This window comes from Paroedura picta, chromosome 1 (assembly GCF_049243985.1).
Source record: "Paroedura picta isolate Pp20150507F chromosome 1, Ppicta_v3.0, whole genome shotgun sequence".
Classification (NCBI taxonomy): Eukaryota; Metazoa; Chordata; class Lepidosauria; order Squamata; family Gekkonidae; genus Paroedura; species Paroedura picta.
The window spans coordinates 14,117,323-14,142,205 of NC_135369.1; the positions used below are offsets into that span (position 1 = coordinate 14,117,323).

At 52.2% G+C, this 24,883-nt stretch overlaps 3 protein-coding genes across 7 annotated transcripts in view; 2 read left to right on the top strand and 1 right to left on the bottom strand.

Annotated features, from left to right (window-relative positions):
* The window catches only part of DAP3 (death associated protein 3), a 44,966-nt gene extending 44,756 nt beyond the window's left edge, over positions 1–210 (top strand). For both annotated transcript variants that reach the window (XM_077322796.1, XM_077322786.1), the window contains one exon: positions 45–210. In XM_077322796.1, coding sequence (XP_077178911.1) covers positions 45–130 — 86 coding nt within the window. In that variant the 3' untranslated portion in view covers positions 131–210. The remainder of the gene's footprint in view (positions 1–44) is intronic.
* A 641-nt stretch (positions 211–851) lies between these two features.
* On the top strand, positions 852–16,809 carry MSTO1 (misato mitochondrial distribution and morphology regulator 1). 2 transcript variants are annotated; one of them, XM_077322766.1, is made up of 14 exons: positions 852–1,145; positions 3,804–3,939; positions 4,870–4,939; positions 6,724–6,799; positions 7,781–7,835; positions 7,979–8,120; positions 8,263–8,380; positions 8,798–8,929; positions 10,409–10,561; positions 11,936–12,067; positions 13,633–13,817; positions 15,383–15,487; positions 15,580–15,698; positions 16,367–16,809. In XM_077322766.1, the coding sequence occupies exons 1-14, from the start codon at positions 1,065–1,067 to the stop codon at positions 16,597–16,599; spliced, it is 1,737 nt and encodes a 578-aa protein (XP_077178881.1). In that variant the 5' UTR covers positions 852–1,064; the 3' UTR covers positions 16,600–16,809. The 2 variants fall into 2 exon arrangements, with proteins under 2 accessions (XP_077178881.1, XP_077178890.1); XM_077322775.1 differs by having other exon boundaries at positions 855–1,145; positions 15,583–15,698.
* The window catches only part of GON4L (gon-4 like), a 50,752-nt gene continuing 42,599 nt past the window's right edge, over positions 16,731–24,883 (bottom strand). For all 3 annotated transcript variants that reach the window (XM_077322743.1, XM_077322752.1, XM_077322735.1), the window contains 5 exons: positions 24,083–24,196; positions 21,254–21,446; positions 19,337–20,099; positions 18,567–18,669; positions 16,731–17,246 (listed from right to left, as the gene is read on the bottom strand). In XM_077322743.1, the coding sequence (XP_077178858.1) occupies positions 17,097–17,246; positions 18,567–18,669; positions 19,337–20,099; positions 21,254–21,446; positions 24,083–24,196 (1,323 nt within the window). In that variant the 3' untranslated portion in view covers positions 16,731–17,096. The remainder of the gene's footprint in view (positions 17,247–18,566; positions 18,670–19,336; positions 20,100–21,253; positions 21,447–24,082; positions 24,197–24,883) is intronic.

Below are 24,883 nucleotides of genomic sequence, written 5' to 3' on the forward strand. Positions count from 1 at the left end.
AAAAAAACAGCACATATTTATTCGATTCTCCTTCTCTCCCGCAGCAAGCACCATTGATGGACAGATGGAGATTCGCTTCCTCAGCGGAGGCAATCCTGGACAGCTCGACCGAATCTGCTCTTTCTTATGACAGCGGCTCATTTGGAACTTTGATGTCTTGGCCCCAAAGACCTCTGTTCTGCCCAATTAAAAACAAAATTATACTTACAACATAGTACTGTCTTTTATTACAATGGAATTGAATGATAGAAGCTAGAGTGACCATGTCATATAGAATTATTGAATCATAAAGTTGGAAGGGACCTCCAGAGTCATCCAGTCCAACACAGTGCATTCACTGACAGGGGCTCCTGGGAATTGTAGTCCATGGACATCTGGCGGGCCGCAAGTTGACTACCCCTGTTTAAGACCAACAAAGATTTATTCAAGGCGTGAGCTTTCGAGTGCAAGCACTTTTCATCAGCTAGTCACTTTCTGGTCGATTGCTACCAGGGGGGAGTGGAATTTTTACCATTGCGCACTATTTTCTAATATAGTCTTTAAATAGCTACATGCCCCTTACGAACTGCGTAGTGTCCCTACCCTACCTTAACTCTATGGTATCACTGTACAACCATAGAGACGAACACCTATAGAGTGGCCCCTGCCGAGCGTAGACTTACTATCATTACCGGAAGTGTACCTAGCACGGCGTCGACTCTATGGTAGCCGACTTGGCTGTTAACATAGAAACGCCGTCGGCCGAAGGCCGATTCCCTCCACATGCATCGCGCATGCTCCTTCGGTTGCTAATTTCCAACCAATAAGAGCGCCGAAGCGGGCGAAGGCGGGGCAGAAGGACACAACCTCGGCGGCCACCGCCCACTACCTCTCCGGTGATTGGTGGCTTTTCCTCAGCCAACAGGAGCGGCTCTCCGCGGCGTCTTGTCTCGCGGGAAGCGCGCGCCGCCCCGTTCCCCGCCTCCTCGCAGCTTCGCGCCTTCAACCGCCCTCCCTCATCTCTCCCCTCCCCCCCCCTCGCCTCATCAGCCCGCGCAACGTAGAGAAAGCCAGCGCGAGCGGGGATGTTGGGCCCCCGCGAGGTGGTGACGCTTCAGTTAGGCCACTACGCGGGGAGCGTGGGCGCCCATTGGTGGGGGCTTCAGGTAAAAAAAAAAAAAAGCTTCGAGAGGGCACGAGGGCGGGGGAAGAGATGACGTGCAAACCTCGGATGGAGGGCGGGGGGCGTGGCTAATCCGGTTCCCGCCACGCCCCCTGCCGCCATCCAATCAGAGGCTTCCCTCATGCGTACCGTTGATGGCGCGCGAAGTGGGGGTGGGGGTGGCTTCTGAGGGAAATGTTGGGGCGGTTTGTAAAGAGAACGGGTAGTCAAACTGCGGCCCTCCAGATGTCCATGGACTACAATCCCCATGAGCCCCTGCCAGCGAACGCTGGCAGGGGCTCATGGGAATTGTAGTCCATGGACATCTGGAGGGCCGCAGTTTGACTTCCCCTGGTAAAGAGTTTTTCTCTCATCGTGCGGGTTTCCATGTCCGTATCTTCTGCAGACACTCGCACGTCTGAGCACACACTCCCAATTCAAATTAACGCCACCGAATAACCAACAATCAGGCGCGCGAAGATGCAAATTGTCTGCCCCAAACCCGGGCGGCCTTCTGGAGCCCTGCCTCTGGGAGAAAAGCGGGAAATAATAATGATAACAACAATAATCAGATGATGACAACAAAAGCGACAAGCTTTATTTTTACAGCCCTTAAGGCTCAGGGCGGGCAACCTCAAATTGCTAAGATGCAATCATAAATCACATTACAATAAGATCAGTTAAATAACATCAGAATTCCAGTAGCACCTTTAAGACCAACAAAGATTTATTCAGGGTGTGAGCTTTCGAGTGCAAGCACCCTTCGTCACTGAAGCTTGCCCTCGAAAGCTCACGCCTTGAATAAACCTTTGTTGGTCTTAAAGGTGCTACTGGACTCTGATTTTGTTGTGCGACTTCAGACCAGCACGGCTACTCATTTGAACATACCAGTTAAAACGTTTCACAATTATTCCTATACATCTGACCATTTAAACACATAGGGGGTTTCATACCTTGGAGAGGTGGCTTTTTCAGCATTTCAGCAGGTATTTTGGTATTGTACCTTTCATATTTATTATTTATATATAATACACATGCACATATATTTGGACGCATAATTCGTGGAAATGATAGATTGCAACAGAATGATTATGCTTGGTAAGAGTGAAGGAAACAGAAGAGGAGGGAGATCGAGGGCTGATCCCGCATTGAGGGTTTGGACTAGGTGGCCTGTATGGCCCCTTCCAACTCAATACTTCTGTGATTCTAAGCCTGTTGGGTTAGATGGCTCTTGCAGCGCTCTGATTCTATAAGATGAATGTATAGAATCAAAGGCATACATGCTCTGACCTTACAGAAACTTAATTACAGCAGACAGAGCTGGATGGAGGGCCTTTGTTTATAAAGTCACCATGAGTCAAAAACAATGTGACAAAACTTATCAATACACACAGACGTATACATATACACACATATGCATATGGATGTATGCATGCTGTGTTTTTACTCCCATCAGTCTGCAGTCTTGTGAAAGTAATTTGGGGAGGGGAGAAGTATTGGTGAGGTACAAATGCCGTAGAGTTCACCCTCCAAAGGAACCATTTCCTCCACAGGGACTGATCTCTTCAGTTTGCAGAAAAGATGTACATTCTGGGAGTACTCTAGGCCCCTGCTTGGAGGCTGGCAACCCTAGCAACAAGTAGGGTTTTCAACTCTATGTCGAAAGATTCCTTGAGATTTGGAGACTGTCTGAGAAGGGCTGGGTTAGCGGTGGGGAAAGAACCTCAGGTTAGCAAATAACTGGATATTTGGGGGGTGGACCCTGAGGAGGGTTTTGTTTGCAGAGGGGAGAATGCCATAGTCCATCTATGCCAGGGGTAGTCAAACTGCGGCCCTCCAGATGTCCATGGACTACAATTCCCAGGAGCCCCCTGCCAGCGAATGCTGGCAGGGGGCTCCTGGGAATTGTAGTCCATGGACATCTGGAGGGCCGCAGTTTGACTACCCCTGATCTATGCCATAGTCCATTAGTTCAGCAGTGGAATAGGCTGCCTAAGGAGGTGGTGAGCTCCCCCTCACTGGCAGTCTTCAAGCAAAGGTTGGATACACACTTTTCTTGGATGCTTTAGGATGCTCTGGGCTGATCCTGCGTTGAGCAGGGGGTTGGACTAGATGGTCTGTATGGCCCCTTCCAACTCTATGATTCTATGATCTTCCATAGTAGCTGTTTTCTCCAGGTGAACTGATATCTGTCATCTGGTGATTTCTGGTGAGAGATCTCTACCCACCGCCTGGAAATTGACATCCATAGCAGTTTTCAACGGATGGCCAAACTGTCTGTCCAGATGTCCATGGACTTCAATTACCATGAGCCCCTGCCAGCATGCATGGTCATTGTAGTCCAAGGACATCTGGAGAGCCACAGCGTGGCCACCTTTGCAATAGAATCTGTCTTTTAAAACAGCAATTTTCTCCAGGTGAACTGATTTCTTTTATCTGGAGACCAGTTCAGTTCCAGGTTTTCATTGCAGTACACTGCCCCCCCCCCCAGCTTAAAATCTTTGCTTTATCCGGCAAAATATCTATTACAAATCCTGAGACTACCTCTGGGAGGGGGTGGGGTTAAGCTGAAAGGCCTGCAGCTTTTCTTATATATGGCATCTTAGACCTAATATATTTCTTATGTACTAGCACCATTTTTTTTCTTCTCCACCCATCTCAGGAAGCGTCATTCTGCTTCGAACCTGCAGACAAGCAATCAGATGAAGGGATACGCCATGATGTGCTCTTCCGAACAGGAAAAACCCTCCAGGGGCAGGAGACGTACACACCCCGCCTCATTGTCATGGACCTCAAAGGTGGGATTGGAGAGGTGTAGTGTTCAGGCATGCTGAAGTTTGCTGATGGCAAGGAGAAAACTCATTTCTGTTTACGCCTTCCCTGCCACACAGGCTGCAAATCTCAGTCTGAAAGCAGGATGGCTTGGGGAATACATAGTGCAGTCACATTCCCCCCCCCCCTTTCCCCATTTGTATTTCCTTGCTGAGAACCAAGGCGCACACAGTCATTCATCCTTTTTGAAGCAAGGTCTTGCAAACTTCCTGGGATCGAATGAGGAGAAAACACCCATTTGTATTTAGGACTGCTGACTGAAACCGTACAGCCTGAGTCCTCTGATACAGGTGGCCTCTGGGGTGTGTCCCCCAAAAAGAACTTGCATTGAAACCACGATTGAGTGGTGACATGATAAGAGGTTTATAAAATTATCCATGGGATAGAGAAGGTAGGGAAAGAAGTACTTTTCTTCCATTCTCACACTGCAAGAATTCGTGAGCGCTCAATGAAATAAACAGTAGGCTTAACAGATATTCAGAAGGACTTCTTTGCCCAAAGACTAATTAACACGTAGAATTCACTGCCACTGGAAATGGTGGAGGCTGTAAACATAGACAGCTTTAAGAAGCATATGAAACAGAGATCCATCAGTGGCTCTTAGCCACAAGGTATCGATGGAATACTCTGCTTGGACGCTCTGTGTATTTAGTGCTTGGAGGGCAACAGTGGGAGGGCTTTTGGAGTACTTACCTGGCTGGTGGACCTCCTGATGGCACCTGGTTTTTGGCCAGTGTGTGACACAGGGTGCTGGACTGGATGGCCCATTGGCCTGATCCAGCATGGCTTCTCTGATGTTATTACTGCTCACGGCTTCTCTTCTGTTGTGCCTAATGATGTGGGCCGGCAGTTAGGCGGTGGCTGTGAAAGTGATGGCCTGTTTTGCTTCTGTGCAGGGAGCCTGTGCTCTTTGAAACAGGAGGGATGCTTGTACCAGGACCCAAAAGCAAACACACCTGTGGCATGGTGAGTTTTTTATTCCCACTGATTATGAAGCAGCAGCTACTTTTCACACACCTAAGCAGGTGTGTGGGTTCTCAGCTAACGGATGCGGCAGAGAGTGACTTGGATAGTCGTTAACATTCAGGTTGCCTGAGTGAGCCTCGAATGCTGACCTTGGTGCAGGATGCTGGACACCTCAAGATTTGGATTTCAGCCGAAATACAACCTTTCTAGCCCCAGTGATTGTGTGGCTGTGATCTTGGAAGCAATAACGTGCTCATTCCCGAACTTAAGGGGAGGTTTAGTTGTTGGCCCTGACTTGCATGCTTATCAGTCCCCTTTTTCTCAGTCCCTCCTAGAGGAGATAGGAAATGAAGGAAGTTGTCAGTCAATACTGTGCTGCTAAAGATAGCATGCAAACTGGGAAGCGTTAAGTGCTCCCAACATGCCTGACATAAAATTCCCGGCATTTTTGATGCAAAATGCTTCAATACCCAGAACCTGCGCCTTCCACTTCTTGGAGATTGCAATAACCAGCAGAGTTGACAATTTAAATGACAAGAACAAAAAAGTGGCAGCTTAGGCTTAGACCAACAAAGTTTAATTCTGGGGATAAGCTTTCATGTGCATCTGAAGAAGTGTGCAGCCACACAGGAGCTTATGGTTGGTCTTAAAGGTGCCCCTGGATTAAAACTTGCTTCTGTTGCTGCAGACCAACACAGCTAGCCACCGGAATGAATTTAAAGAAGGTAAAACATTAGAGCCTCTTGTGGTGCAGGGTGGTAAGGCAGCCGGCATGCTGTCTGAAGCTCTGACGATGAAGCCGGGAGTTCAATCCCAGCAGCCGGCTCAAGGTTGACTCAGCCTTCCATCCTTCCGAGGTCGGTAAAATGAGTACCCAGCTTGCTGCTGGGGGGTAAAACAGTAATGACTGGGGAAGGCACTGGCAAACCATCCCGTATTGAGTCTGCCATGAAAACACTAGAGGTCATCACCCCAAGGGTCAGACATGACTCAGTGCTTGCACAGGGGATACCTTTACCTTTAAAACATTAGAAAAGCCAACCTTTTATAACAGCAGTGGGCACAATGTTTGAGCCTAAAGGACATACCTGGTTCTTCACCTTCTTCTGAGACCTTTATTTTGGACACTAGCTCTTCCCATCAGTCATTTCCAGCATGAAAAGCTGCTGTCCAACTCAGGGCTCTCAAAACTGCCCTTGACTCAGATGTGACACTCCAGGTCCTCATGATACTTGGCGCTCCAGGTGTTTTTAGCCATTTCAGGAGCCTCAGCACACTGATGCTCCTAACAAATTGAGTTGGTTGCAACTCAACGGCACACAATCGCTGTTGTTACAAGTTACAATGTAATGATCAACTCCCACATCATTTGGCCAGTAGGCTGACACTGAAGAAAAATGTGAAAGATGTGTAATCTACACGCATGTAGTAGGCAGGCCTACTAATTCTGAGAAACCACAGCAAACATCATTGCTTCTTTAACCTGAGGCCAGTGAAAATGGAAGCGCTGATCAGATATGCATTCTGAATTTCTGCTGATGCTTCCAGTGCAGCCAGCAATACTGTGAAAAGCCATTGTGTGTAGGGTGTGCAGCTCCTAGAGCAGCTCTCAGGATTAAAATGTAGTTTCCACATTGGCCCGTTTGAATCTCTGCCGTGTTGTGGATTCCACAACCAAGAGCTAAACTTTTAGCATGTGTCACTCATGCAGCAAGCGTAGAATGCCTGCCAGAATTCCGGCACACTATTACAGGATAAAAAAAATGAAAGGCTTCCCTTTTCAGGAAGGGGGATCTGATGACCCATCAAGAAGAGCCATCCCCTAAGAACCCATTCCAGCAAGGGGTCGACAGATCTGAGGTAAGATCCCACGGTCCACAGTGCTTTGTGTCTCTTGCTGCCAGTCACTTCGCTTCGGATTGGTTGCAAATGCCAAGATGATAAAAGGCCATGGAGGTGAGAGGTAAGAAGGCAGCACAAGGCAGTGTCTGTGGTGGCTGATCATGTTGGTGGATCGGAATTATCCAGCCCCTTTCCATCAAAGAAAGACCTCCCAAAGCCACCACTTTCCTGCCTTTAATTAAATGACCAATAGCTTCAAGTTATACCTTTCAGGTGTTCTGCAGCAGCTGAATTCTTACTAATGGGTAACTTTTGAAAAGTTGGCAGTAAAGTTGTATGCATTTTAACATAGAAAAGAAGAATTGGTTTTTATATGCCACTTTTCTCCACCAGAAGGAGTCTCAAAGCGGCTTATAATCACCACAGCAGACACTCTGTGAGGTAGGGGAGGCTGAGAGAGCTCTGACTAACCTGCTCGATGAAAACAGCACTAACAGGACTGCGACTGGTCCAGGGGTCACCCAGTTAGCTGCGTGTGGAGGAGGAGTGGTGGATCAAACCTGGCTCTCCAAATTTGAAGCTGCCGCTCTTAACCACCACAGTAAGCTGGCTCTCCAGCATCTTCTTAAAGACGAACATCATTTATGGCAGGGTATCTGAAGAAGTGAGCAGTGACTCCTGAAACCTCGTCCCCCGCCACATATTTTGTTCGTCCTTAAGGTTCTACTGGACTCTTACTATTTTCTGCTGCTACAGCCTCACACAGCAACCCATCTTGCTCTGTCTCCATGGAAGGCATTCTAACCTAGGTTTCCATGATTAAAAGCATCTGCATAATTGATTAAAATTGTCCATGGTCACTTTGGAGAACTCAGTTGCATAGCACGAGCTGAGATTTCAAACAGTAGCATTTCCCTACTGTCATTTGGACCTGTCCTCTCTTTTACAAGTTAATCAAAGCCCGAGACTAACCTCTCTCTCTGTCTCATTTGGTTTCAGAGCGACAGACCCTCCAACGACAATTTTGTCCTCAGTCCTCCTCCTGGTGGTAAAGGTGTGTGTCTTCTTCCCATTCATAGCTACGTGGGGTAGAATGGAGGGTGGGGAAGAGCAGGCAGGCTAGATCCGTTCGCAGAGGATAGTTTAAGGAAGTTTTCTGCTCCACCCACCTCATGGCTGCCGCATTCCTTTCCCCAGACAGGACTGCGCTGCTCGGGAGACTGGGTGAGCCCTCGAAGGCGCCTAACGTGGAGTGTGCGATGCACGTTTGGTCAGACTTCCTCCGGACGCACCTGCACCCTCGTAGCATCTTGACAATCCATCAGTACGATCACGATGGGTGAGGAGTCTTTTCTTTCCACGCCAGGCAGCCTTTCCCGCCGAAACAGCCGCCTAAAAGGACGAGGTCCTTCAGAACGTACCTGCCAGGCCCTCCGGACCCAGAAGAGGACCTTCAGAATGACCTTGCTGATTTGTTTCAGGGAATCCAACCGCCTGGAAGCCTTCGGGCAGGGAGAAAAGCTCCTGCAGGACGCCACGTACCTCGAGGAGCTTGAAGACAGGCTCCACTTCTATGTGGAAGAATGCGACTATTTGCAGGTGCGTATTGCCCCAGCCACCTGTGGCACCTTTGTTGGGCCAGGGCCTCTGGAAAGGCCGGCCACGCTGCATGGGTGCCAAGACCAGGGGGCCCGAGCTCCCTGCCAGGGGAGGTTGTGCAGTATCCATGTGCTACCTGCAGATACTTCTGTGTGGTTCTTACATGAGACATCTAGGCTTGCCCCTTACTGAATGGACAGCGTTTTCAGCCAACCTGTTTGGAAGCCTTTCCACCCTACCTCCCCTCTTTGCCCTAGACCAGGGATGTTCAAATGGTGGCTCTCCAGATTTCCATGGAATACAATTCCCATGAGCCCCTGCAAACACATGCTGGCGTGTGTTTGTAGTCCATGGACATCTGGAGAGCCAACAAGGCTAACCTCTGAAAATACCTCTGCCCATGTCCTCTTTTCTCAGGGATTCCAGGTCCTCTGCGACTTGCACAACGGCTTTTCGGGGGTGGGGGCAAAGGTCACAGAGCTGCTGCGAGACGAATACACAGGGAAGGGAATCCTGACGTGGGGGCTGACTCCAGTGCTCAGCACACCTGTAAGTACCGCTGTGGTCTCTCTCGCTTCCCCACCCAAAGGCTGATGGGCAAGAGTGAAAATGAGTGGGCAACAGTGATCACGGGGGGGGGGGTGGAGCTGGCAAGTCCTGGGTTTAAATCCCCCTCTCTGCTCTGGAGAAGTCACTCTTCTGCTCTGTGGCAGAGCTGTTGTGAGGACCTGCCTTTGTTATTCCAGACCCCTGGGAGAGCGGGTCCGAGTGCAATAATTAAAAGAGAGGCTGTCCTTGGGAGAAGGAGTAAAATGCATGGCTGCCGCTGGTGGCAAAGAACGCCCTGCCGTCCAGCATTTATTCCAGTGTCGTAGAAACAGAAACATGAGAGTTGCAGCCTGATGTGGAATTGCCACCTTTACATGCTGAGTTGTGTGCCTCACCCCCAGCCCACGGAACCTCCTGCTGCTCTCACCTAAAGTCTCCCCCCCCCCTTCCCTGGCTAGGCGTCCTCCCCTTTGGATGCTTTCCTGCCATTCACAGAGGTCACAGGCCATTTGTCTGGAGCTGATGGCCAACTAGCCCAATTGGGGTTCTTTTGCCCATCCCCAGTGAATCACAAGGAGAGAAAAACCTTTTTATATTTTTACTGCAGAAGAAATACAGACACAGGGGAGTTCCCAAATCTGTGTGCAGAACAATACCATTGCATGAGATTATATAACTTCCCATTGGAGGCGGGAAAGGTGATGCCTTTTCGGGTCAAGCCAATAACCAGGGGTCTCCACCCCCTTGCACATCCCATGGGATCACTCCTGTTGCCACCATGCCAGCTCCCTGGAAAGGTCCCAAAAAGGCAACTTCCGTTCCTCCCCCCTGCAATGGTTAACATAAACAATTTCAGTTTCTTCCTCTAGCCTTGAAGATAGGTCAGTTTGACATATCAGCATTGGCAATATTTCAAGAGGTAGCCAAGTACAAGCCGTGCCTTCTGATTACGAAACCAATTCTCCTTACTGAGCAAAAGTTAGTTTAATCCCTCACCCTATCAGAGCCTGTCCATAGAGTTTTCATAGCAAAGATACTGGAGTGGTTTGCCATTTCCTTCTCCACCTTTTGTCAGAGCTCTCAGCTATGACCTGTCCGTCTTGGGTGGCCCTGCACGGCCTTCACTGAGCTACACAAGCCTCTTCCCCTTCGCCATGACAAGGCAGCGATCCTTGAAAGGGGGGATGAGGTGGCTGGATGGAGTCACTGAAGCAGTGGGTGCAAACTTAAATGGACTTCAAGGAATGGCAGAGGACAGGAAGGCCTGGAGGATCATTGTCCATGAGGTCGCAATGGGTCAGACACGACTTCACACCTAACAACAACAACTATCAGAGCAACCAGAGATGCTTTAAGGGAGGCCAAAGTCCGTGAACAGGCGTGCCGCTGTCGTTCCAGCTTTTATTTATTTTGTATACCTCCCTCCCCTGAGGCTCAGGGTGCTTCTCGTGGAGCATAAAGTTTTCTTCTGTCTTGCAGAATCCACAGCTGGGCCTCTACAGGCTCATGAACACCATCCTGGGGTTGGTCCATCTTTCCAGTCACAGCTCGCTCTTCTGCCCCTTGTCGCTGAATGGGAGCCTGGGGCTCAGGCCGGAGCCCCCCGTTGCGCTTCCGTATGTGCAATACGATGTGAGTGTGTGCATGGAAACCTTTGAGCGACACAGTGTGAAGGCCCGGAGGGAGGGAGGTAATGGGTGCTCATCAAGTAGGTGCTGTGGGGGCAGGTATCTTGTATTGACCCTCCCCTGCTCCCATCCCAGATCCCTCCATGTAGCTAGGGGTGGTGGTTCAGAGCAGCGGCTTCTAATCTGGCAAGGCGGGTTTGATTCCACATGCAGCCAGTTGGGTGATCATGGGCTAGTCAAAGTTCTCTTAGGATTTTTCCCACAGAGAAGTTCTGTCAGAGCTCTCTCAGCCCCGTCTATCTCACAGGGTGTGTGTTGTGAGAAGACAGTTGTCAGCCGTTTTGAGACTCCTTGAAGTAATGAAAAGTGGGTTCTTCTTCTCCTTCTTCTTCTCCTTCTTCTTCACGCCCTCCTAATTGAAGAGAGTGAAATATATTCCATTCATGAAACTTTATCAGTTGGAGAACAAGGCTTTTGAGACAGGCTTGTTGCTCTTGTTCCGTGATGCCTGCATCACTGTGATCTCTGAACCCAACAAAAACTAGACTCGGTGTGCCGATTTTTGGCCTCTTTCTCTGATGAATGTGGATGCTGAGATACGAAATGCTATTCTTGCTAACGGGCTCCCAAAGGCTGTTACAACCCTGGTGCATGCAGACCTGGCAGGATTCATCCAAGGAGGACAAGGCTCTGGTAATCGCAGGCTGCTCACTGATCAGGTTGCTTTAAACAGCAGGAGATCTGATCCGAGGTGTCATTCATTCACTTGATGCTGAAAAGGCTTTTGATAAAATATATTGGGGATTTAGCTTGGCTATGCTGGCTAAGAGCCTCTTGTGGCGCAGAGTGGTAAGGCAACCAACATGCTGTCTGAAGCTCTGACCGTGAGGCTGGGAGTTCAATCCCAGAAGCCGGCTCAAGGTTGACTCAGCCTTCCATCCTTCCCAGGTCGGTAAAATGAGTACCCAGCTTGCCTTTTTCAACCTTTTGACCGTGGTGGACCCTCTGAAATAATTTTTCAGGCTTCGAGGAGCCCCAGAAGTGATGTCAGCTGGCCACAACCCCTGCCTGCAGTGACATCACTCCCCACACCCTTGGCCCTCCTTTTGCTCCCTCCTCCTGCCTTTACTACTACTATGGTGTTTCTGCCTCATGCAGGCCAGAAAGAAAAGTAGGAGCTGAGAAGACAGCTTGGACCCCTCCTATACGATGCCACTTCAGAATTTCCCCAGACCTCCTTCAGAGCTCCCATGGACCCCCAGGGGTCCACGGCCCCCTGGTTGGGAATCCCTGCTCTCTAGAACCTGGTCTGCTGGGGAGCAGGAGTCTCACTTCAGAAAAGAAACAACATTTGGTCTTGTTTTATGACCTCTGACAGGCATCTCTGGACTATCACACCAGTGCCATCCTCGCAACCGCCCTGGACACATGCACTGTTCCCTACCGACTGCAGTCCTCAGGTCTCTCCATGGTCCACCTTGCAGAAGCCCTGAATTTCTCAGGGAGGAAGGTACCGTCTGGCTGCATTTCATTTCATTGCACTTCACCCTCACAAGAAAGGAAGAGGCTGAGCCTGGAATGGGCAGAAGCCTCAGTTAGTTTAGTAGATTCTCAAAATGCTCCCACTCTGGTTTCTCTGGATTGGCAGGTCCCCCTCATTTTAAAAACTTTTTTTTTCTTGTGCACTGGGAAAGCACCAAAGGCTTGTTACGTTTTAAAATAACAGCAGCTGCTTCTGTCTCTTCCCTCCCTCTGAGCAGGCAGATGTAATGGTTGTTGCAGGGGACTGTTCTTCATGGAGAGAGGCCAACTGGCCATGGGGAGGATTGCTGTTCCTCTCCCTCCTGTTCCCCCGTCCCTCCCGGCACCCAAATTACAAACAATTATGGTTTCTCAGATGCGGTCCATTGGTGAAATTTGTCTTCCTTAGGTGTGGGCCTTGCTTGTTGTAGTGGTTAGGAGCTCAGACTTTGAATCTGGCAAGTCAGGTTTGATTCCTTGCTCCTCCCCCACATGCAGCCAGCTGGGTGACCTTGGGCTCGCCACAGCACGGATAAAGCTGTTCTGACCGAGCAGGAATATCAGGGCTCTCCCAGCCTCACCCACCTCACAGGGTGTCTGTTGTGGGGAGAGAAAAGGGAAGGCGACTGTAAGCCACTTTGAGACTCCTCCTGGTGGGAAAAAGTGACATATAAGAACCAACTCTTCTTCTATTACTCTGTTCTGACCCCAATGAGACTACTTTTTGAAATACGATTTTGCATCACATTTGCAATCTGGACCAGACTGATTCGTCTCCTTTCAGATGCCGCCTCTCACAGTAAACATCATATGCCAGATGAGGGGCTGTGACTCAGAGGAAGAGCATCTGCTTGGCAGGTTTAATCCCCTGGAATCTCCAGCTAAAAGGACCAGGCAGGATGTGATATGAAAGGCATCTGCCTGGGATCCTGGAGAGCCATGGGGAGGAGCAGTGGCTCAGTGGTAGGTCATCTGCCTGGAGAAAAGGAGGTTGAGAGGGGACATGATAGCCCTCTAAGTATTTGAAAGGTTGTCACTTGGAGGAGGGCAGGATGCTGTTTCTGTTGGCTGCAGAGGAGAGGACACGCAGTAATGGGTTTAAACTACAAGTAAAACGATATAGGCTAGATATCAGGAAAACATTTTCACAGTCAGAGTAGTTCAGCAGTGGAATAGGCTGCCTAAGGAGGTGGTGAGCTCCCCCTCACTGGCAGTCTTCAAGCAAAGGTTGGATGCACATTTTTCTTGGATGCTTTAGGATGCTTAGGGCTGATCCTGCGTCGCGCAGGGGGTTGGACTAGATGGCCTGTATGGCCCCTTCCAACTCTATGATTCTGTGATTCTATGATTAATCCCACACATCTCTTGTAAAAATATCTGGCAGTAGGTGATGGAAAACGACCTCTGCCTGAGACCCTGGAGAGCTGCTTCCAGTCTAAATAGACAATACTGACCTTGATGGATTGAGAGTCTGATGCAGTAGAAGGCAGCTTCAGGGGTCCGATACCCTTAGAGGAAACACAGATCATTCCCTCATTCCCATTTCTGTTTCAGGTCGCGACGGCAGTAGCTGCGGTGCCTTTTCCTGCAGCCCCGTCACAATCTCTGCCAGATGCTCTCTGTGCTCACCAGACGGCCGTGCCCTGGAGCCCGCTGTCTTCCTGTGGCGAGCAAGGGGACAGGCGCTGTTTTACTCAGTCTGTTGTGCTGCGGGGAATTGCCAGAGAACACCTGGTCAGGTAGGAGGCCGAGGCGGGCTGCCAAATTTTGCATTTCCAGATCTCTGCCTGGATCAGACAAGCAGGCTGCAGTGGGTATATCCCCCCTGATCTAGTTCTTCTGCCTCTGGGTCAGCAGTTGCAGACCCGGAGGGGAGGGGGCAGGGCTCTAAAGAAGCGGATTTTCGTTGTAAAGTGGGAGTCAAAATTGGTCACTGTAACTGCTTAGGAGAAACGGCCTCAAAATGTGAGATGGTCAGCCTGTACCTGGATTGTGCACTGACCTCAGGGGTGGCCAAACTGTGGCTCTTTAGCTGTCTATGGACTACAATTCCCATGAGCCCCTACCAGTGCTGGCAGGGGCTCATGGGATCTGTAGTCCATGGACATCTGGAGAGCCACAGTTTGGCCACCCCTGGGCTAGCCTGATCTCCTCAGATTTCAGAAGTTAAGCAGGATACACTACCAGGGAAATCCAGGGGCGCTCTACAGAGGCAGGCAAATGGTAGCCCATCCCTGAACATCACTTGCTTTGAAAAGCCCACCACAGGGGTGTCAAACATATGGCCTGAGAGCCAAAACTGGCCTGTCCAGGGCTCTTACCTGGGCCACGAGCAGCTGGTCATTACCTTTATTGTCAGAGGCTGCACATGACGTTCCCCCAGCGCTAATCTTTGATCTGCCCTACCAGGTCACCATAAATGGAGTGTGTGACTTGATGGCCTTTCCCACTCCCACCTCAATTGTACCACCGCAGAGTGTCCATGACTCACAGGAAGGAACAGTCACCTGTACTTCCTGACAGAGAGAGCGGCCTGTCTGCAAGACGGTTAAGCTTTTATGCCCAAACTGGAGGGGAGGCTTTTCTGTCGGCATTGACACTCAGCCAGGTGCTCCCAAGAAAGGGTTTTGACTTGCAAAAGCCTTTCAGCTCTTAAAAAGGTAAAGGTATCCCCTGTGCAAGCACCGAGTCATGTCTGACCCTTGGGGTGACGCCCTCCAGCGTTTTCATGGCAGACTCAATACGGGGTGGTTTGCCAGTGCCTTCCCCAGTCATGACCGTTTACCCCCCAGCAAGCTGGGTACTTTCAGCTCTTAGGAGAGACCAAAAGCTGGAAATGTCTGAGATCAGTGCTGCCAGTCACAACTGGATGGGGCTCATAGCCCACCTGCCATTTCAAACAGGGCCCCAGACCAGACTGGTCTTCATTCCTCCTTGAGCTCAGGTCACCCAAGGGAGAAAACTAGTCCAGGAGTTGCAGCCTCCACAGGCCTAGCTCTGCCATCTTCTCCTAAGCCAACCTTTCTCAACTTTTCTGCTGTTGAGAACCCCCTGAAACATTCTTCAAGCTTCAAGAAACCCTAGAAGTGGCACAATTGTGCAGAATAGGATTGGGAAGCAGAGCTGTAGACATGCCCACCTGAGGCCCCTCCCCTTCCCACCCTGTCCAGGCCCCTCATTTTGGGAGAACAGGGGCAGTATACACACACACACACACACACACCTAACTCCCACTCATTCGGGAAACCCTTCCAGAGCCATCAAGAAACCTGTCCTAAGACCTTTCTCCTTGTTTCTCTTGAAGCAAACCCCCTCCTGGTTGTGAACCCAAGTCCATCCTGCACATGTGTGAGACGGGAGAGGAGGTGCTGACCCGCTACTTGTACACCACCAGCCCCAGCACCCTCAGGTGGGTGAAGCTGATGAAGGGAAAAGGGGGGGGGAAGAGGCCGGGAGCAGCCCTACTCCAGCAGGTTGCGTCATGGTTCTGTTTTCATTCAGCAGCACCGTGCACTTGTTCCAAGGGCCTTGCCAGCTGCGGGCCCCCTACCCCCAGTTCTTCTCCCCTCGGCTGGACAAGCACGGGTTCCTCTTGGACGCACCCACTAGGGTCTCCGCAAGTAAGCCACTGGGGAATAATTGGGGGGGGGGGACCCTTCTATGTCTGCACACGCTGAGGCCGTAGCAGCCGCCATTTAGTGGGGGGGAGGGGCAGCTACAGCCCTGGGCAGATCAACAAGGTCAAGACTGGGGGGGGGGGGAGAAGCCCTTCAGTCTACTCCATTCAAAAGTCCACCCCGTTAAGAGACTAGAGGTGGTTTTCAGCCGGCTGAGTTTTGTAAAAATGCAGGGAATTTTGTAAAATTGGTGCCGTAGAACGGAGACAGATATGGGGGATTCTCTTATTATAACCAGAAAGGGGCAAGTGGGATTGACTGGAGGTTCACCTCACCACCTTTGGCCAGAAGCCAAATGCTGACTCAACGGGCACTGTCACGGGCACTAAATAATCCACTTTCTGTGTGCTTTGCAACTGGATTTTACGGCGTGGCTTGAAACGGCATTATTTAGCTGGAGGGAAAGCACTCCAAGCCTGCTGCGTCACCCCTGAGGGAAAGCCAGGCCCCCAAAGGCCCACTCACTATGAAATGCCCGGGGAGGGGGGGGCTTTGCACCAGTCGAGCGAGACAGGCCCTTGAGCAGAGAGCCGCTCCCTGGGAGGTGCCAAGGCAAGGCATCCTGCTCCCGCAGCCCTGGCCTCAGACCCCTTTCTCTTTGCACCCGCCAGCTGTTGAAAGCGTTCCCGTGGCCACCGCCCTGCAGGCATCGGCTCTCTTGCACCAGACCCTCGGCGCTTTTCATAAGGAGCTGCGCCACTTGGACGTCCGGCGGTGGGCGAGCTTTTTTTCGGCAGGCGTGGAGCTCGACGACTTCCAGGAGGCCTTGGAGGACCTGAGGACGTTGTCCCACTGCTACAGAGAGAGCGGGGCGGAGGAAGAATCGGAGGACGAGGCGGACTGACTTCCCTCGCGTGAGGAGGACTCCTGCTGGCCTTGTAAATAAATCCATTAAAGCGCGCCTGAGCTTTGCCCCTCTTGGGTGTCCCAGAACCAGGCTGGTCACTGCTGTAGAGAAAGGAATGGTGGCCCGGCTACCCCAAATTAATGGCTTTATTCATTAATATTAAATTCGGTGATATTAAATTGCACAATAAATATTCATACAGAAGAGGCACAGGGGAGACTGTACACCGTTCCCGCTATTAAAATATTTACATCGCGTGTTGTCCAAGAACCAGTGCAACCCGGTCTGTTTCCACTGCACGGCAAATCCCACCCCCATCCCAACCCGCTTTCCCGCACAAGAATTCTTCGAAGGCAGCGTCCTTTGGGGGTGGGACAGCCTATTCTGGCCAAGTTGGGGGGAGCCAGCAGCATTCCCCAAAGCAGAGCACTGTGGCGAAGAAGAAGTGCTCTCCCTCCCAAGAGCACCGCCCGAGGCCATCCTCGCAGCCAGCCTCATTCCTCCTGCTCTTCTTCAGAGAGAACCGGGTCTTTGTCTGAAAGCTGGTCGGCGTTGCTGGTGCTGGTGCCGTCATCCTCATCGTCGGAGCTGACGTCGCAGGCTGTGTGGAACAACGTCATCAGCTCCCGGAACCGGTGGGCTACCTGTGAATCATAGAATCACAGAGTTGGAAGGGGCCACACAGTCCATCTAGTCCAACCCCCTGCTCAACGCAGGATCAGCCCTAAGCATCCTAAAGCAGTGGTCCCCAACCTTTTTATCACTAGGGACCGGTCAAAGCTTGACAATTTTACTGAGGCCGGGGGTGGGGGGGTAGTCCTTTGCCGAAGGACGTCGCCGCCGCCTGAGCCCCTGCTCCGCTTGTTTTCCCGCTGACACCCCTGACTTCCCACCGCCCGCTGTGCAGTGCCACGCTGAGGGGGAGCCCCAGCCATGGCGGCCACTGGAGAACACCAAAGGTGAGCCGGCGGCAGAGTGGCAGGGAAGCCCCCAGGCAGCAGCCAGATAGGAGGACGAGAAGGAGATGCCGACTGTACCGACTGATCCACGGACCAGTACCGGTCCCCGGACTGGGGGTTGGGGACCGCTGTCCTAAAGCATCCAAGAAAAGTGTGTAGAAAAGGCGCAGAGGGCTATGGGTCAGGAAGAACTGGAGGGAGAGCCCGTCAATGCCGTGGCTCAGGTGAGCTGAATTTCCCCAACTCTGATCCCCTGAATCAGAATAAGTGGAAATGTTCTAGTACTACTTCCAAATCTCAGAAGTAGACAGGATAGATACAATGGCTCCCACCCCCAGTCCTTCAGCCCAAAATCCACCACAAAGCAGGGGAGACGAGGGTTGCCAGGTGGTCTACACCCCGAAGTGTATTCCAAGGAAAACCCAGAAGTCATGTAACACAGCTCGAGGAATCACCAGAACCTGGTAAAAAAAATCCACGGAGTTCCCAGCAATTCCTAGAGCTACTCTTTGGTTTTCCCCAGAAGGGATGTCGCTGTGCATCTGCTATCATCCCTGCCCCCAAGGCTACTCCTCCCAGATGGCATGGCGTAGCAACCCTACTAGAGTGACATGTTCAGACCGTGGCCACTCATGCTCTCCCCACGCTGACAAACAGCCAAAAAGACCCTGCCTTCATCAGACAGGGAATCTCTGGCTCCCCATAACTAAAGTAGGAAGATCATGGCAGGAAACGAGAAAATCATCGGCACTATTTTTTTCCAAATCCGCCTGCCTCCCAGCGATGCTTTCGGAGGAACTGAGAATCGCCACATCGCTGCAGAGACATCACAGGCCAGGGAGAGCGCTGGAGTCCAGCCACAGCTACATTCCTTTAAACTGGTTGGCCAAGCTACTTCACCGACCAAAGCTTGTAGCCCCTCTTGCGGGGAAGCAAGAAGCTCCAGCCCCAGTGAGAGGGGAACCCCTTCCCTCCCTGGAGCCTGCGTTCCCCAGACTGACTCACTTCCTCGGATGTCTTGTTGCACAGCTGCCGCGAGATGGCCGTAAACGTGTCCTGTTGAGCGCCTCGTTCTTGGCAGGTGGTCAGGATGACTCGGTCAGCCTCCCTGCAAGGAAAACAGCCAGATTCTAGAGAGGGGCAAAGCTGACCCTGCTGATTCGGGGGCAGGGGCAGGAGGCAGGCGCTGCACCAGCCCGGCAAGGCAGCTGCGCCAGCTCGCTTGCCCCAGAGCCAGAGAGGGCGGGGCTTGAAGGAGAAAGAGGCAGGGCATTGCTTTGCCCACCCCCCAAAGCAAGCTCCACCCCCACCATAGCAGCAGAGCGGTGAGGGGTGAGAGACTTTAACGGGCAAAGCGCTTCTGAGACGGCCTAAGTGCTCCAAGCTGAAGCTTTGGCCGAGCTTATACTGGTCCAAGGGGGGTTCTTCCGGCCCCAAAATGGTCCGGATTTTCCTGTTAGTGCACATCCCCAGTTTGATTCCCCGCACCTCCTCCACGTGCAGGCAGCTGGGTGACCTTGGGGCAGTCACAGTCCTGACAGAGCTGTTCTCACAGAGCACTTCTATCAGAGTGACTGAATGGTCCCTGCCGGGAAAGACTGGTCATGGAAAGTGCTTCTGGGCACAGCTGACCTACGTAAGGTGGCTCTGTGCTCTTCATAGGATCACACCAGTAATGTAAAGGGAAGGGAAGAGGCGCCTGCCGGGAGGGAAGCGGGGGGCTTTCTCAGCCCATCACAGAACGGCTTGGAGGGTCTCAGCGCTTTGGCACGTACCTGGTCCACAGGACGACCTTCTCCCCAGTGGAGCTGACCTTGATGTTCTTGGCGCAGACCACGGCTTCTGTCGCTCTCTGCTGCAGCTCCTCCCCCCTCGGCCTGGGCAGGCGGGGCAAAGGGCGCTCCACTCCATCCACCACCTCCTGCTGCTCTTGCAAACAGTCACTTGCGCCCGACACCCCTGCAGCCTTTCCCTTTGGATCAGAGACCAGCGTTTGCGGGTGGAAAGCACCAGAGGACTCCGCGCAAGCCGGCAAGCCGGCGTTCTTCCCCGCTGTCGCCTTCGGCCCAGGGTCCTTGGGGGGCAACCCCTCTGTTTCCCGTCCTTTCGCTTTTGGGTCTGCAGAAGCAGCCGATCTCTTCCCATCCTTTTCCTGGAGGCTCAGAGCAATGGGCTCCTCGGAGAGGTTGGGCTGAAGAGTGAGTGTCTGTGGCAAGCTCTTCGCTGGAGGACCCACGCAAGCCCCAGGCCCCAAGAGGTCTCTGCCAAGCCCTCGGGAAGCTTCTGCGCTCCTTGGGCCTCGCCCTGCCTCACTCTCCCCACCTTTGGGACGTTGCTTCGGAGCGCCAGTCCTTTGAGCCTGTATCGAAGAGGATGCAGGAGTCGCAGGGGGGTGTGCTGCGGCATCAGCCACGGGTGCCTTCTTGGGGCAAGGAGCTCCCTGCACAGAGCGTGCTTCTACAGTCCTGCCAGCCAGGACCACGTCCCCCTCCAAGGAGGCCTCTCTGCACGACGGAAGCTTCCCATCTGCACGGGACCCTGTAGAGGGAAGATGGTTGCAGAGGCCAGCTGTGTCGACATGCAGCAGAATGGCTAGATTCAAATCCAAGACCGACAAGCATTCTGGGGAATGAACTTTTGAGAGCAGGGAGGGGCCTGACCCTAAAAATTGTGGGTTGTTTTGGTTTGAGGCGGCCCCTGAACCAATCCAGAATTTTCTTGAACCAACCTGGCCCCAATTCCCTCCCCACCCTGACTGGGCAAGGAGGAAAAAGCTCTGGTTCATAGAATAATAGGGTTGGAAGATACCTCCTGGGTCATCTAGTCCAACCACCTGCACTCTGCAGGATACTCACATCCCAATCACTCATCACTGCCACCCCCTTGAGCCTTCACAGAATCATCTTCTCCACCAGCCTCTGTTTAAAAGCTTCCAAAGATGGAGAACCCACCACCTCCCGAGGAAGCCTGTTCCACTGAGAAACCACTCTGACTGTCAGGAACTTCTTCCGGATGTTTAGATGGAACTTCTTTTGAATTAATTTCATCCCATTGGTTCTGGCCTGTCCCTCTGGTCTGTCCCTCTGGGGCAATTCTGCTCTATCCTCCACATGGCACCCTTTTAAATACTTGACAATGGCTATCAGATCCCCTTTTTGTTGTTGTGATGGTTGTGATGCTTCCAAAAAAAAAAACCCTCTTGAAATGGTAGAACCAGAATTGCTTGGAAGCCCTATTGCACTAGGACAGCCAGGCTGGGCCCTGCAGAGCAGTCAAACAGGCCAGCCTGTGAAGGGGGTAGGAGTGGTGACCCACTCCAGGATTCCTTCCCCCATAAAGGTAAAGGTATCCCCTGTGCAAGCACCGAGTCATGTCTGACCCTTGGGGTGACGCCCTCCAGCGTTTTCATGGCAGACTCAATACGGGGTGGTTTGCCAGTGCCTTCCCCAGTCGTTACCGTTTACCCCCCAGCAAGCTGGGTACTCATTTTACCTACCTCGGAAGGATGGAAGGCTGAGTCAACCATCCTCCATAGAAAGGGATGTAATAGAGGAGACCCCCCATGCATATCTTTGCACAAGATCCCAAGCTGACCAGACAACCCCACAGATGCACGCCTGATCCAGTTCCCTCTCCACAAGGCACAGGTGTTCCCCACACATGCACCTCTCTGGCCCTTCCCCTCAACGCACCTGTTGTAGCTGCAGAGTCCGCCCTCCTTGTGGCTGCCCTCATCCTGCTCTGGGGAGCCTCCCCGTCATCTCTGTGCTCCGGGCTTCCCTCCGGGGGCTCCTTCCCTTCAGGGCGGGGGCTCGGTTCCCGTGGGGCGAGGCTGTCCGTGGGTTCCTGGGTGTCCTTGGGCTTGTAAGCCTTGCTGTCACCTGCCTGCAGAGAGAGAGGAGGCTCTTTAGAAGCGGTTCAGGTGGCCTCCTGCCACTCCCAGCCTCGGTCAGAGGACCCCCTAAGTTAAGCGGTACTTCCTAAGGCACAAACCTTCCCCGGCTGAACTGCACTATCTAGCACCACTGATTTCGTTTTAATTCGGCAAGGAAGGCAGCATGGTCTAGTCCCACCTCATTGGATCTCAGAAGCTAAGTAGGGTCCGAACTCGGTTGGGGAACCTACCAAGGAATCGTCTGCAAAGGAAGGCAATGGCCAACCACCTCTGCTCATCTCTTGCCTTGAACACCCTACAAGGTCACCCGAAGGTCCTGGCTAGGAGACCACCAAGGAACTCCAGTAGAAAGGAGGAAGAGTTCAGGAGCGCCTCCAAGACAAACAAAATGGGAAGCAGGGGAGGAGCTTTTATGAGCTGCCGTTCACTTCTTCAGATACCTGATACAGAGAAGTAGCCAGGGAGTCACGAAAGCTCCTACCCCTGCCACAAATGCTGCTAAGTCTGCCTGTAGCAGTAGAAAACGGCAGCAGTCCAGTGGCACCAAAATTTGAGGCAGGGAAGGAGCTTTCCTGAGTCACGCCTCACTTTTTCAGATCCAGCTAGAATCCCTTGTTCGCCTCTTTTCAAATTTAATTGGCCTGGCTAGGAAACAGGTACCTGGAGTGGGTGTGTGGAATGAGGGGGGGTGTTCTTCTTTCCAGACTTCCTGGAAGAGGAGCTTCGTGTGATAGGGGACAGGAAGATATTTCTGCTGCTGACCAGAGGAGGAAGGGGTCTGACCATGGGACTAGGAGCTTGCTCTTAAGAGAAAAGGTGAGCAGCCATCTTGAACTTCATGTTACGAGGTGAGCAGACCATGCAACAAGACCACTGGGAACTCCTTAAGCAAAGGCAAAATTTATAGCAAGGGAGGTGCATTCAAGAGCCACTGAAGAAGGAAGGGTTATTCACAAAAGCTCCTGCCACCAATTTTGTTTAGTCTGTCTGTAGCAATTGACCAAGAACTCCAGTGGTCTACACCCCAAAGTTAATACCAAGAAAACCCCAGAAGTGATATAAGGTAGCTCTAGGAATTAATGAGCATCGATCAATACCTGAGTATTGATTAGCCATATTTCCTCACCACCCCCATAGCAGTAATAGCGCTTTAAGATTCATGCAGTCAATGAACTTATGAAAGAAGGGCTAAACGCAAGCACAGACAGCGGTTTTCACTGAGCATCTCTGCAACCACATCGTACAAAATTTGTCCTCTGGAATGCTTGCAATGTGATTCCTTAACAAGCCAAGATGGAGTGGTAGCTCATAGGCCATTCGCGGCTTTTCTGCCTGGGTCTCCCAATGAATTCAAGGAAAGGGCGCCATGCATTTGTGAAATCAGTGGTGTAAAATGGGGGGGGGGGGGTGGACAATCATTTAAAAGAAATTAAACTCCACTTAAGATTAGTTAAAAAGGAGGCTTGCAGCAAGAGAGCTTGTTCACATATCTCCTCCCCCCAAATTAGCAATGGCTCAGAATCCCTCAGCACAATCCCAAGTCGACCTGAAAATACATCAACACAACTTTCTGCCTTCACGGAACTCTTCCATCTGCCACAGGACCCCAGAATAACGGATTCTGGGACATGCCCTGCAGATTGTTGATGGCTCTCCTAACAGTGGCCGGGGCTGTCTGGACTGAGTGCAGGGACCGAAAACCAAACTCTTCCTGGGCAGTATAATGGTAGTCCTCTTTGGTGGGTAGCCTGCACCCACCAGTTCTGACTGGCTCCTTGGGAAGCTCCAATAACACCTCCAATAACACCAGTTGCAAACCACAACTTAGGATATCTCAACTCTAAATCTCCATGGAGCGATGAGAACACATCAGGAGAGCCCTGCTGGATCAGACCAGGGAGTGTCCCTCCAGTCCAGCCTCCTGCCTCACACAGAGGTCAGCCAGTTCCACTGCAGGGCCAGCAACAGGGCAGGGAGGCCGAGGTCTTCCCCTCATAAGGACACAGGAGAGCCCTGCTGGGTCAGACCAGGGAGGGTCCCTCCAGTCCAGCCTCCAGCCTCACCCAGGGGCCAGCCAGTCCCTCTGCAGGGCCAGCAACAGGGCAGGGAGGCCGAGGCCTTCCCCTCATAAGGACACAGGAGAGCCCTGCTGGGTCAGACCAGGGAGGGTCCCTCCAGTCCAGCCTCCTGCCTCACCCAGGGGCCATCCAGTCCCTCTGCAGGGCCAGCCACAGGGCAGGGAGGCCGAGGCCTTCCCCTCATAAGGACACAGGAGAGCCCTGCTGGGTCAGACCAGGGAGGGTCCCTCCAGTCCAGCCTCCTGCCTCACACAGGGGCCATCCAGTCCCTCTGCAGGGCCAGCCACAGGGCAGGGAGGCCGAGGCCTTCCCCTCATAAGGACACAGGAGAGCCCTGCTGGGTCAGACCAGGGAGGGTCCCTCCAGTCCAGCCAGTCCCTCTGCAGGGCCAGCAACAGGGCAGGGAGGTCGAGGCCTTCCCCTCATAAGGACACAGGAGAGCCCTGCTGGGTCAGACCATGCACTTCCCCCTGGAGTCCTCAACAAACCTTAACGGCATCGAGTCCTTTGGCGACCCGCTCCCCACCGGCCCCTCCCCGCAGGCTCACCTTGTTGCTGCAGTGGCCGCAGCCCTTCCGCTTGCTCCTCTTCAACCTCACCTCGCCGTTCCCCTCGTGGCAGGAGCAGGCGCACTCCTTGGCCCCCTCAGCCCCCTCCGCCTCCTGAAACGGCAAGTGGAAGCAGGGGTGAGTAGCATCGACACAGGGCAGGAGATGCTGCTGTCTAGTAGCGCGTCTATTCTGCACCTTTTAACTCTTGGGGGCTCCAAGAGGGCCAGACAGCTGTTGTGAGAGGTTCCCTGGAGTTCTCTATATCAAGGATAGTCAACCTGTGGTCCTGTAGATGTCCATGGATTACAATTCCCATGAGCCCCTGCCAGCATTTGCTGGCAGGAACTGATGGGAATTGTAGTCCATGGACATCTGCAGGACCACAGGTTGACTACCCCTCCTCTATATGAAAAAAAATGCCTCTGCCAAGTCCAGATTTCAGTCCAGTGGCCAGGAGGGGCTGAAGGCATCAGTTAAGGGAGAAGAGACAGTGGTTTAGCCCATCGAGCTGAGCCCTGCTACCTGGGACTTGGAGCAGAGTCTACTCTTTCCTGCCACGTGGGCGTTCCGAGGCTTGAACCTGGAGCCAAGCAAAGCAAGTGACCAAGGAGAAGGGGAGTGGCTCAGAGGAAGGATATCTGTTTGGCATGCAGGTTCAACTCCACCTAAAAGACAGACCAACTATAGGATTCAGCATAAGGCTATTTCCTGTGGGATCTGTACCCCGGGCACATTATGAATCATCATCATCATCATCATCATCATCATCATCATCATCATCTTTAACCGCTCCTGGCG

Excerpts from the sequence above, each read along its gene's own strand:
- MSTO1 (XM_077322766.1), top strand. The coding sequence starts at position 1,065 with ATGTTGGGCCCCCGCGAGGTGGTGACGCTTCAGTTAGGCCACTACGCG. Across the intron at positions 8,930-10,408 it reads CTCCAGTGCTCAGCACACCT|AATCCACAGCTGGGCCTCTA; the intron begins GTAAGTACCGCT and ends TCTGTCTTGCAG. Across the intron at positions 13,818-15,382 it reads GCCAGAGAACACCTGGTCAG|CAAACCCCCTCCTGGTTGTG; the intron begins GTAGGAGGCCGA and ends TTTCTCTTGAAG.